This window comes from Primulina huaijiensis, chromosome 5 (assembly GCF_012295235.1).
Source record: "Primulina huaijiensis isolate GDHJ02 chromosome 5, ASM1229523v2, whole genome shotgun sequence".
In the NCBI taxonomy this organism is placed as follows: Eukaryota; Viridiplantae; Streptophyta; class Magnoliopsida; order Lamiales; family Gesneriaceae; genus Primulina; species Primulina huaijiensis.
In genome coordinates, this window is record NC_133310.1 from 5,870,347 (window position 1) to 5,883,094 (window position 12,748).

Here is a 12,748-nt window from a genome sequence, read left to right on the forward strand (position 1 = left end):
ATCTTATATATGGATTGACGACTACAAAAACTTGTTTAAAGGAAAAATAAATTAAAAGCTTAATACTCGTATATTTTAACCGTAGATTTTCTTTTTTTAAGTAGTTTTGAAAATAAAATTTTTTTAATAAGAAAAAAACCTTAGGATAAGAACCAAGCTGTAAAAAGCTTTTTGAATAAATATCGACAGCACGGGAGCCTCAGAAATTTGAATGCATTCACAACAATAAGAACGACCAAAGATCTCTAAAATAATTAGATCAGATAGAAATTCTTTCGCTCTAGTTGTATCAAAATAAATTACAACAATACAAACATATCACAAACTCATTCATCACATATCCAAGAAAACAAGAGGATCTTTTGTGCCATATCACAAACTAAAGATTTTGTACTAATAAAGATTCAAGTCTCCAAAACAAGATATATTTTGCCCATAGAAAATAAGAGAATTTCACATGGTTAAGGTTTATAAGAGACAACAAAATGGAGATGGTGGCGGTGGTAAGGAGGGGGAGTTTGACAAGTGCTATGACTCAAAACCCCAAACTCTCTTTTCAAAGCTTCCCTCTACAGCAAGAAGAGAATTCAGGCTAAGGCACTGCCCAGAATAAGCATCCAACTAGTTATCCGGCGTCTAGGGAGAATTTTCCGGGGTTTTCGGGGAAACACTTGTGCTATCTTTATGAAATGTGACAGCTGTATGAAAATCTTCGACTGAAGAAGCATCCTTGAACTTCAAGGCAATTGTAGAAAGACCATCTTTCCCTTCACCAGCACTATTCACACAGGTAAAAGTGATGCCTTTTTTGTCCATATTTGTTAGCTTCAAGTCTGGGAAAAGATTAGCATTCAAAATTAATCTGTAATTTCCCCGAGACCGCATAACGAGCCGGGATTTACCAGTCCCTGTTGTTGGAACATTGACCTTTAGATCTCCCTTTCCCCGCTCCTTCCACGCTCCACCAACATACTCAAACAGCACAGAATAAGCCATGAAAACAGTTTTCTCATTCTCTTCTCCTGTCTGGACAGGAACCTCCGGCATGGAAGAGGACTTGCTACTCTCACTCTTGTCCACGGTATTAGAACCAAAAGTACCAAACAAGGAGGAGTTTCCATTGTCAGAAACACCAAAACCAAGAGAAGAGTGATCATTCTTCAGTCCAAAAAGGGAACCAGTGGTTTGACCCAATAGAGAACCATCTGTAGGAGTTGATCCAAATGAGAATGTGGTACTAGCAAACCCTCTTCCGGCGAATCCAGAAAAAGCATTTTGGCCACTTGAAAGTTTTTGAAATGAGCTAAAAGAAGCAGCACCGGAATTCTTTTCAACAATACCCTCCCCATTTGCTTTTTCCTCGTTGTTTATCTCACCTTTTGTATCCTTGTTAACTTCATTCTCAGTATTATGATTTTCAGCAGTGTTTTTGGCTCCATCCCCAGAATTTTCACTTTTTGCCACCTCCGATTGCTGGAAGTTGTTAGCAACATTGACACTGGTTTTCTCCTCCTCTAGATTAGATTCAACCTTCAGCCCATCAGACTCACTTGCATTGTTACCATCAGTCTTGACATTTTCATCGGCTTTCTCACTCGTGATATTACACTCGTCTAGATTAGATTCAACCTTCGGCTCATCAGACTCATTTGCATTGTTACTATCAATCTTGACAATTTTCTCAGCTTTCTCCATCGGAACATTACACTCCTCTACCTCCACTGGTGGAGCAAAAGAAGCAGGAGGAACCAAATGGATTGCAGCGAATGGGTTAGAAGCAAGAGCCGGAGTTGGGTCTGGGTCTGATGGGGTTGAAGATGTTTGATGGCGACGCACTTTCACTATCCTTCTAGTAGCCAATACCTCATTGCTTGCTCGTTTAAATGTTCCTTCCTCATTTTCACAAGTTCCCTCGTAATCATCAAGACCAGGATTCTCTCGAGACAGTTGTACCCCTGCAGCCCTTTTTTTAGTGGGTTGGAAATTGTTTTCAGCATCCCCCATGGTTCATATAGTTTCCTCAGCAAAATGGAAAAGAGTTGTATCTGCATAAAACCAAAACAAAACTCATGGAATCCTAGATCACAGCAAAGAAATGGAATGCAGCCCACATACAGTACAATGGCATAAACTAACCACATCTAAGTCCCGAACTAGGCAAGAACAATGATGTGAAAGCTCTAGAACTTCTCCCTCAGTCGACCAAGCAAAGTGAGTGCAAAATGTAAATGGACTATTTCGCAGAAGAGCAGAAACAAAATGGTTTCAGATACTTTTTAAATGTTTTGGCAACTGCTAATCACATTTCTAATGAGTATACTCATTAATCAAACCCGAAAATCCTTGGATGTCTACATTTATTTGCAACAAAGCTAATAGGCACTCGATGGCAACAGTGTGGCTGAACCACTTGAGACCGCTACAAGAAACATGGAAGCAAGAACAGCATGGTTTACATTTTTACCAATTGATTCTCTGTAGTTTTAGTAAGTCAGAACCACATCACAGTTGGATAAAATCCCAGAAAAATCCAAAGCTGTGATTTGAATCAAACTGTCAGTGAGTATAACTTCCCATCAAAACAAGGATAAAATGACCAATGGACAGATTATCTCTCTTATTTTGCTTTTCAAAGTATAACTAGAGATGAATGATCATGCATGGCATCTTATAATTTTCGCCAAACACCTTGATGATGGCTGATAACAGTGTAACAAAAATACCTAACTAAAGGTATCATCATCAAGATAATACTTCGAAAAAGGACATGTTTACATTAAAAGAAATTTTCTCGCATAACAAGAATATTTGAATTTTGTCTAGAAGTGCCAAAATAAAATAACAAACTACAGGGAAATGGATGAACCTAGAACAACAGAACATTTATCTTCATACTTGATAAAACGACATCCACTGCAAAATATTTGGTAAGGATCAAGATTGAAACCTCAGTCCATCACAAAATTCATAATAAAATCTTTCCCAAAAAAACACCCATAAGCTTGGACTGTCAGATTTGCACTTTCATGAATGAAATTGATATAATGATTTCAATTTGGAAGGTTGAAATCCATTAAAATGACAGATATACAAGTTTAAAATAACAGTGAAAGAACTTAAGATTCAAACGAATCTATGGTATCCAAGAAAATGAATTGAATATGCCGATGAAGTTGAAATGATTTAATTTAAACACAAACAGACTTGGGGGAAACTATATCCTCGCGAATTTAAAAAAGAAATAAAATTTATATTTAAAGAATTGGGAAAATTCATATCCATAAACGCCCCATCACTTTTTTCACTGGCATCCAAAAAGTAGCCCGACCCGTCATTCCTCTCAATTAACAAACACGAGAACACTCAAATTAAGATGTCAAATTAGCATCGCAACAAAATCGAAGTAAATTTAAAACCAACAAATAGAAAAATTGGTTTCAACATCAAAATATATGACGGTAACAATCATTTTCGACCATTTTTTTACCACAAACAAACACACAATTGCAAGAAAAATACAATATATTGAAGCATCCCGGGAAGAAAGAGGTAAGAACGATTACCTCGGAGGATTTGAAGGGACTTCGTTGGCTTAAATTTTAAGCCTTCCGATTTTGAAAATATGTATTGTGGTGGCATCTACTAAAACCCTAGGCCGTTGAGTGAAGAAAATGTGACAAATTTGGAAAGCCAACTTTTTTTTAATCACTTTATATCCAACTCTGAACAGTAATTTTAAATTGGATATATTTAATTTTCTGTAAATAAATTGAAAATTTGACAACCCTGAAAAATCAAAAAATTTATAAATATCAGTAATTATATGATATTTTGACTAATATGATGGTTATTTTAATATATATTTTGTGAATTATCAGTAGGTTAAATAATAATTTTAACACAAATTTTTTTGGTATTTAAAAATAGAGTAAGTCTCTTGTGAAACGGTTTCATGAATTTTTATTTGTGTGACGGGTCAACTCGATTCATACCTAAAATAAAAAGTAATACTTTTGATATATAAAATAATAATTTTTCATGAATCGGATCGGGTTGAAAATCCGTCACACAAAATTAACTCATAGGCAGTTCCATAAGAATTTTTGTGTTGAAAGTTTGATAGTTGAGGAAATCATAATTAGTTCTTCTAACACTTAACCTTGAGTAAGACAGTCTCACGGATTTATATGTGTGAGATGGGTCGATCCAATCGATAATTATCATGAAAAATAATATTTTTCATGAGTTGTGTCCGATCGAAGATCCGTCATATAAAAATTAATTCGTGTGACGATCTCATTGTACTTTTGTGTAACAATATAGTAAAGATATTTAATACCTATATATCCACATGCATAAAACTATCAATTAACTTATTTATTTTATATTAAGTTAGATATTTTTATTATATTAATTAATTAATTAATCAAAATTACATTATACAATGGATCTAATTGCATGAACTCCACGCTCCAATTTTTGATAATTCCACTTTTATTTCTTGGACGAAACAGATGATCTCTCGATCAGGGAAGAGAACGGGGAAATCCCATATGACCCCATATTTCTGACAAGTCGCACTATACGTCAACCTAATATGCATCTTCCTCTCCAGGAATTCGGAAAGGTACTTTTGGAACACCAATAGGCATGGATTAAATGAAAAAAAGAACTAAATACTCTATTTCACTTTATCATATATAAAATTTGTTACATTTGTAAATTTAATTGATAAAAAAAGCCTAAACTGATAATATATTTTATTTTTTAAATTACCTAGCAAAAAATAGTTTTCGAAATATGGACAAATCGTCGTAAAATTCAATTAAACGAGTAAATTGAATACTATACAATCAAGTAAAGGTTAAGTTAGAAAATTGGTCCAGAAAATGAAAATTAATTGAGTAAATGAAGTAATTTACAAATCGAGAAAACTTAATTTTTTTTCCTTAAAAAATACAAAATATAAATTCTCAAATTTATTTTCCCAGTATTTGTCCTCTAAGTCCGCTCATACATCCAACCTCGTTAGTATAAAAATAACCAGCCCGGTTGAAACTTGAAAAAGGTCAGGGCCCAACTGGAAAGCCCATCTATCCATTGTTGTGTTGTGTGTGTGTGTGTGTGTGAAATTTTATTATAATTGAAATTAAATGAGAACTTAAACTTAAAAAAACACAAAAACTATGTGAGACAGTTTCACGAATCAATTTGTGATATTGATATTCTATTTGAGTCACATAAAAAAAATATTATTTTTTATGCCAAAAATATTAGTTTTTTTGTAAATATGAGCATGGTCGATCCGTCTCATGAATAAAGATATGTGAGATCATATAACAAAAAAACTAAAAAAAATTGAATTTTATTATACCCAATCATGGATTTTTAAATTTTATAGAGGAAGGCGTAAATTTATGTGTTAGATATAAATTTTGATCAAACATATTCAAAGATTATCTTGTATTGCAATGTGAAATTAAATGCCAGACGGGATTCCAGAAAACAATTATCACCATTTTGATCGTGATATAAGTTTTAAAAAAAAATTATGTATAATATATGAAAGATAAATCAATAGATATTAATAATATAATAATTTATAACTTTAATTATTTTTAGAATTTGAGTCAAATGTTAGATGAAATAAAAATATATAATCAAACTATTGTTTCATCATTTGTATGAAATAGCTATAACATTTTATTGAATTACGTAAAAAAACCAATCGTTGTCGAGCACAATAGTTTTGTAGAAATTTTTTTGTAAAAGAATATAATAAAATAATTGTTCAAAAACTCATATTATCACGAGGAGAAGAGACATGAATTCGAAACCATATATGTTAAATAAAAAAAAATCATCGAATTGTTACATAGCTCAAGATCAGAAAACATGATGTTCATCACACACACACAAAAAAACAAGTGGTGTATCAAGTTTTGGAGAGAGCATATCCCACTATATGTTGAATACTGCAGTTGGAATCAGTTTTTTCATAACCAAACTGGATCATTCGGTTCGACAGGTAAACCTGCCATGGTCCGGTCCGGACTACTCCCAAAAACCGTTTGACCGATCAAACCGGTCAAAATAGGTCAAAACTGATAAAAATTAGTCGGACTGATATTGAAACGATAACTGATCAAAAACCGGTTGGACCGATCCACATTTTTAAAATTTTATTTTTCGTTATATATATGATTATCTGGATTTTGAACTTTGCTAAAAATATTATTTTAGTAGGATTATAGTTTATTTGATTTTTTAAACCCTGATAAATATATTTTTTTATTATTTATACACACATTTAAGATCTTTAGAATTTAAAAATATTATTTATTATATTATATTATTATTTTATATAATAAAACAGTGTTCCAATTATTGGATTGAACCGCTATTATTTTAATGTAGCGTACACATGTGGACAACACACATGATGTAGAACCGAGTGCTTACCGCTTTACAAAAAGCTATAGCTTGTGGTAATGGTGCAACTCAAATCTTTTAAACCGTACAACAACTCAAGCACCACGATTCGATCGCTTTACCAAGTAGAGACAATTATTGCACCCAACAATCTCCTTCCCAATAATTGCACTCCTTGCAATCAATGGGAATCGAACCCGTGACCTTGACTCTGATACCAATTGTAGGACCGAGCGCTTGCCGCTTTACCAAAAGCTATAGTATACCAAGGAGCTTCTGAAAAGGTTTGGTATGCTCCAATGAGCTCATCTACCAAGCGTGATAAGGATGAAAGTGGATTTCCAGTAGAGGTAACTCAGTATAATGGTCTTATTGGCTCACTATTGTATCTTACTGCCAGTAGACCTGATATTTTATTTGTTGTTTGCATTTGTGCAAGATATCAATCTAACCCCAAGCAATCTCATTATATTACTGTGAAACGTATACTGAAGTACTTAAAGGAACTCAAAATGTCGGCTTATGGTATCCCAATGATTCATCTTTCAATCTTATTGGATACTCAGATGCTGATTATGCAGGTTGCAAACTAGATAGGAAAAGCACTAGTGGTTTTTGTCAATTCCTTGGTGATAAGCTGATCTCCTGGTTTAGTAAAAAGCAGACTTCCATAGCTACATCTACTGCAGAAGCAGAATATCTCGCTGCTGGAAGCTGCTGTTCTCAAATACTATGGATGCAACAACAATTTAAAGACTATGGAGTTCAAGCTTCTGAATCACCTATCTTCTGTGACAATACCAGTGCCATTGCAATAACGCAAAATCCAGTACTTCATTCCAGAACAAAACACATCGACATCAGACATCATTTCATTAGAGATCATGTGCAAAAGAAGGACATTCGTCTGGAATACGTTTCTACTAATCAACAAACAGCAGACATCTTTACAAAGCCTCTGCCTGAGAATAAGTTTTCTTATTTCCGAAATGTTCTTGGCTTAATTGACTTAACTTGATTATTATTATTATTTTGTTATATGTTACTCAACTAATAATCATCTTGCTTGCAGAAAAAGAAAGAGACAATAATGAATTGAAATTAATACTTCATTTAGAATAAAATCGATGCCATGTTACAGCAACCATTTCCGAACCTACAGAATCCTGCCACTCAGTTATCCAATTATTCAGTTCATGGATTCGAAGACTAGTAAAGGATTCAGCAGTGGAGATCTTCTCTAGCTGATGCCACTCCTTCCACAGCATCGCATGCAGCAGAACTTGTTCAGTGGCTAGCTCTGTAACATGATTGACATCAAATTGCTGTTTGTACTTCCTTGCTACTATTCTTTGTGAGGGAGTAAAAGCCAAACCATTTTGATACAAATCCCGGAGATCTTGAATCTTGAACCATGAAGACATAACCTTTACCCAGACATATTCCTCAATAGTCTTCTTCAGATTTTCCAGATAAGGCAACATTTCTTCTGTGACAATAACATGCGTACTGCTACAAGCATCAGAATTGCTTAAACTAGACATATCGAACTGTTATTATCTAACATTTTTTTTGCTTTGTTGTCTTACTTATAGACAGGTATTTATAGAAACTGAAGAGACGACTCTCTGTTTATATGAATACCAAGAAAGATCTTCTCTTACCTCAGATTTCGTATCTTCGCATTTATTAATTGCATTGATTTAGGGGGAACATTATCTTTTTCAGACTTATATTTTCGTACTTTGTCAGAAGCAGAAAGGATGTTTGTCTTTTCGATAAAACAGATTGTCTGCTGGTTTTTATCAAGTGCTGGAAATATTTCAGTACCTTATAACTTCCAGTAGATATTATCATAAAACGACAAATCCTCTTCTGGTTATTTTTAGTAACCCTTTGGGGACAGCCCGCTCTTTTCATTGATTTTGAAAATTAGCTTTTCTGACACTCTGTTTAACTTTTCAAATACTCAACCGTAAATATATTGACACGTGTCCTTGTGTTTACATTGACGGCTGTACATTTTGAATATTAACCGCCTCTTATTTCTCTTCACCTTTACGATTCTAAACTTTTGCTCTCTAGCTACTGCTTTCTCTTGTTTAACATAATCTACTTCGAAATTATCTTATTTACAGAAGAAGAAATGGCTGGAGCTTACAATCTCAATGCCTATCAAGTTATCTTTGCATCAGTGCTTACCATCAAAGATGAAGGACTTGTTCAAATGTTTAAATATGTTGAGAAATCAGGCCTTAGAAAGTTTTTGGAAGCACCTGCTATTATTTATAAAACAGCACTTTTGGATTTCTTCGTCAAAGCAACTATTCAAGAAGGGAATATAACTCATTCCCATGGAGATGCATCTATTTCAATTGATGCTGTACTACTTGGATCAACCTTCCTTCTCCCATTCTCAGGTACCTCTGAACTGTCAGCCATTACGAAGGAAGAAATGTCAATTGCTCTTTTTGCATTCTCAGCTTCTGGAGAGGAACTCTATCCTTCTTGTTTCAAGAAACTTCTGAAAATGGAGTATCAAGTGCTCGCTGACATTGTAGCGAAGGCACTTCTTGTCAAAGTCGGTACTTTTGACCGATTAACCAAGGAGAAGGTTCAAGTGATGGTGGCAATCATCTCGGATATTAAAGTGGATTGGAGTCGGTTTCTGTTCAAGGTCATGAAGGAAATGATTTCACGAAAGAGTACTGGTTTTGCCGTTCAGATCAGCACAATGCTCAAGGATGCTGGTTTTGCCTTTACTACTGAACAGGACGCCTCTTACGTCACAATGGCGGATGCTAACAATGTGCTTGCGCTAAGGCCTAAGCCATCTGTGGCTGAATTCATTTCTCTGAAGAAAGAAGTGGGAGATACGCAAACTGAGGCCCTAGGACCTCATAAGAAGATTAAGAGAAAAAGAGTGGTTATCTCCACGGACTCTGATAAAACAGTGTCTGAAGAATCTGTTGCTCCTATTCAACCATCTCTGCCACCTACTCCTAGTAAGAAGAAAGCTCGCACTCTGCTTCAAATCAAGAAAACAGCAGCAATTGCTGATTTAGACAATGTCCCATTGAGACAAGTGTTTCCAGAAAGCGTTTTTTCTGTACCAAAAGTCACTTCTGTCTCTAAACCAGCTGCTGCCCCTACTGCTACCATGTCTATTGCCTCAACTTTCAGACCCTTGTCTGGAGTTGTTATTCGTGAACCTACTGCAGGGTCTTCTGCTTTTAGACCTGTGATACCTGCTTTATCTTCGGATAAAGGTAAGGGAAAACTCATTTATGAACCACCATTCAACGCCGCCAAATCATCTGTTCTATCTGGTATTAATCTTCATTTGGAATAAATTGAGAATTCTGCAAATGAAGCAATGACTTTTTTTGATGAATGGCACAAGGCTCGCGTATTCCATCCTATCACATTCTTCAGAATTCTAGGCGTTTTTGGAAAAATGGTGAAAAATGAGAGAAAGGTTTTTCATCTTGCCAAGACAGAAAATGTGATTGAAGTTATGAAACGCCGAAGCTTCATTTTTGAGCAGCTTAAATGTCAGAAGCTGGAATCAGTGTTGAATACTCTTCAGTTAAATTTTGATGCTTTGATTCCCACTGCTGCCCAAGATCAGAATGTGATCCTTATTCTCACTGACCATTTGAGGATGATGAATGAGCAACTTCTTGCTCGGGAATAGACATTTGGAGACCCTGAACAATATTCAGTAGGCTTCATTCCAGAAATTGATCAAGCTAAGCCAGTTGAGGAAAGAACTAAAGCTCCTCCAAATTCTAAGGTTTCTAGTACTCCTGCCTCTCCCCAGTTGTCTACTCAATCCTCTCCTCTCATCTCTGTTCGTGAACTGGCTTCAGTAGATGAAGTAGTTCAATCTATTACTGTTGATATCTCTGCTGCACCAGACACAGCCACAATTGTTGAATCAGTCCATCCAGCAGACCAACCAATGGAAGAATCCAATGCTGCCCAATCTCCATCACTGCCGAATTTTGAGATTTTCTCAACTGAACATCAAGCAGTAATGAGAGCTATCCAAAATGATCCAACTTCAGCGGTTGAACAATTGGAGGCAATGGAAGCCACGTAACTAGAAGAGAAAACCTTTTTTGAACCTTCTGCTACTGATGAACCTTCTGCTGCTGATAGACCTTCTGCTAAACTGTCTACTGCTATCATTACCGCTCCAGCAGACTTTGTCTCTTCTACTGCCTTAGTTGTTCTTCCTACTGAATCACCCGCTCAAATGGCTCATATTGCGCATGTTGCTGAAATCAAAGGACGAATACTGGCCAGAAGCCCATCCCCAGAAGAAGAAAAATTCAATCTTGAATCTGAGATTGATATACTGAAACGAACTATTGACAGAATTTCCGAAATCGTCAAGCAGTTATCTTTTAATCATGCTAGTGAAGTCAATGCCACCGAATTCTTCAGAAAGCGTGAATTGAATTATATCCTTAACACGGCAGAATCATTGACAAAACTTGATGTTAAATTTGGCATCTTCAGGAAAAATGTCTTGGCTAGTTATTCTAACCTCGCGCTCGGTTAGACTGATGTTATTCGTACTATCTCTGTTTAAGACTCGTCTCTTCAATCAATCTCCACTCAAATTGCGGCTACTGACTTCAAAATCGGAACTATCAACAATCAGATTGAGTCTCAATCTCAATCGATTCAGGCTCTGAATGAACAAGTTTCAAGTCAAACCCCGATTCTGGAGATATTGCAAAATGGCCTTCTTACCCTTACTGGACGAGTGGATCTCTTACTTACTCAAGTTCAGGCGCTTGATGCCAAAAAAAGGGAAACCGAAGGCAGACCGTTAACAGATGGAAGAACTGAAGGGCATGCTGCAGAATCATCTTACAGAAATCAAGATCCTCAGGATGAGGAACCTTTGTTCCGAGATATTGGAACAGATGACTAAGATTTCTTACTGCCTTAAACCATGTTTAACTGTTTATTTACTTATTAATCATTTTCGTGATAATTGCTATCTGCTTTATTATTCATCGTTACTAACTTCTAGGTTTTGGCATCACCGCAAAGGAGGAAATTGCTAGACTTAATTTAGTTAAGGTGATTAGAACCAAAACCAGTAGGAATAGAAATTACCAGTAGTCAATAAAAAGCAGAAGCTGTCGATTCGCTTAAATCAAAAGCAGTACTTAGTACTCAAAGGCTTAGAAATCAGAAGCAGAACTTGACTTCACTAGATCAGTACTTAACTGCCTTTACTCGATTGTTTCTATCTTAAATGCTACCATTACTGTAATACCTGAATTAAAAAAAAAAATTGAAAAAAAAATTACTGTTCACGAGTTACTATTCACGCACTGCGGCGCTTGAATAGTGGCGCCTAGGCGCTGACAGTTCGGGAATTTGGCGCTGAGGCGCTAGAAAATGGCGCTGCGGCGCTACAGACGCGAAAAACAATATTTAAGTCAACTTTCACCTCTTCCAATCATTTTTCCTTCTTTTCCTCCGTCGAAACCTTCTTCCCTTCCATTTTCGAAATTTCTTCATTATTTTATGGGAGATTGCTCGAGTAAAAATATGAAATGAAGCTAGATTTGTGATCCTCTCATCATGGGCTTCACGTGGATGTAAGTATTTCTCATTTTTTATTCAAGTTTGGAAATGGGTTGAAGTTTAGAATTGATATTTGAGTTGATATTTGAGATATTGAGATGTTGGAGATGTTTTATTTGTGTTGGTTTGAATTTAAAATGGATATGAGCATGGTTTCTTGTTTTTGTGCAAGATCAGTTTTTATGCCTACTGTATTTCGGGTATATGGGACGATTATAGTTGGATTTTGATGTTATGGTCTTCATCAAACTTGTATAGCATTGAGCTAGCTTTGATTTGGTTCTTGAATCACTCAATTCCATGAAGAAATGAGAGAGATATGTGATTTTTACTAAAACTGGTCTTGAAATCCGAGTTAGTGCAGATTTGTTTATATGTCTGCTGTTTATTCGAATTCTGGTCTTAATTGGTTAGGATTCTGGATTTGATGCTCAAATAAAAGTTATAGAACATTGTCTTTTCTTCGAAATGATATAAAATGGGCTTGATTCCATTGAGTATTGAGGGTGTTATGCTCCAAATACTAAACTATGCCAGATTTGTACTGATGCAGAATTCGTGTGAATTATGTTGTATGTTTCAGATTATGAACGACATAGTAAATGACTTTATTTGACAAACGTTTATGAAGAAGAATTGTTGGGATTTGATTTTCTTGCATATCCAATTAGCGGATCTTGATTTGAAGCCGTATTGAATTAAT

The 12,748-nt window shown here is 35.4% G+C and overlaps 1 protein-coding gene across 3 annotated transcripts; it reads right to left on the reverse strand.

Annotated features, from left to right (window-relative positions):
* Positions 1–301: 301 nt before the first annotated feature.
* LOC140976542 (nuclear pore complex protein NUP50A-like) lies at positions 302–3,700 on the reverse strand. Of its 3 annotated transcripts, none has more exons than XM_073440770.1 (2): positions 3,564–3,700; positions 302–2,045 (listed from the first exon to the last, which is right to left on the reverse strand). In XM_073440770.1, the coding sequence occupies exon 2, from the start codon at positions 2,002–2,004 to the stop codon at positions 637–639; it is 1,368 nt and encodes a 455-aa protein (XP_073296871.1). In that variant the 5' UTR covers positions 2,005–2,045; positions 3,564–3,700; the 3' UTR covers positions 302–636. The 3 variants fall into 3 exon arrangements, with proteins under 3 accessions (XP_073296871.1, XP_073296872.1, XP_073296873.1); XM_073440771.1 differs by lacking the exon at positions 3,564–3,700 and adding an exon at positions 2,896–3,266; XM_073440772.1 differs by lacking the exon at positions 3,564–3,700 and adding an exon at positions 2,137–2,850.
* Between the last annotated feature and the right edge of the window lie 9,048 nt (positions 3,701–12,748).

Bases quoted from the DNA above. Each gene is read 5' to 3' on its own strand.
- LOC140976542 (XM_073440770.1), bottom strand. From the start codon at position 2,004: ATGGGGGATGCTGAAAACAATTTCCAACCCACTAAAAAAAGGGCTGCA.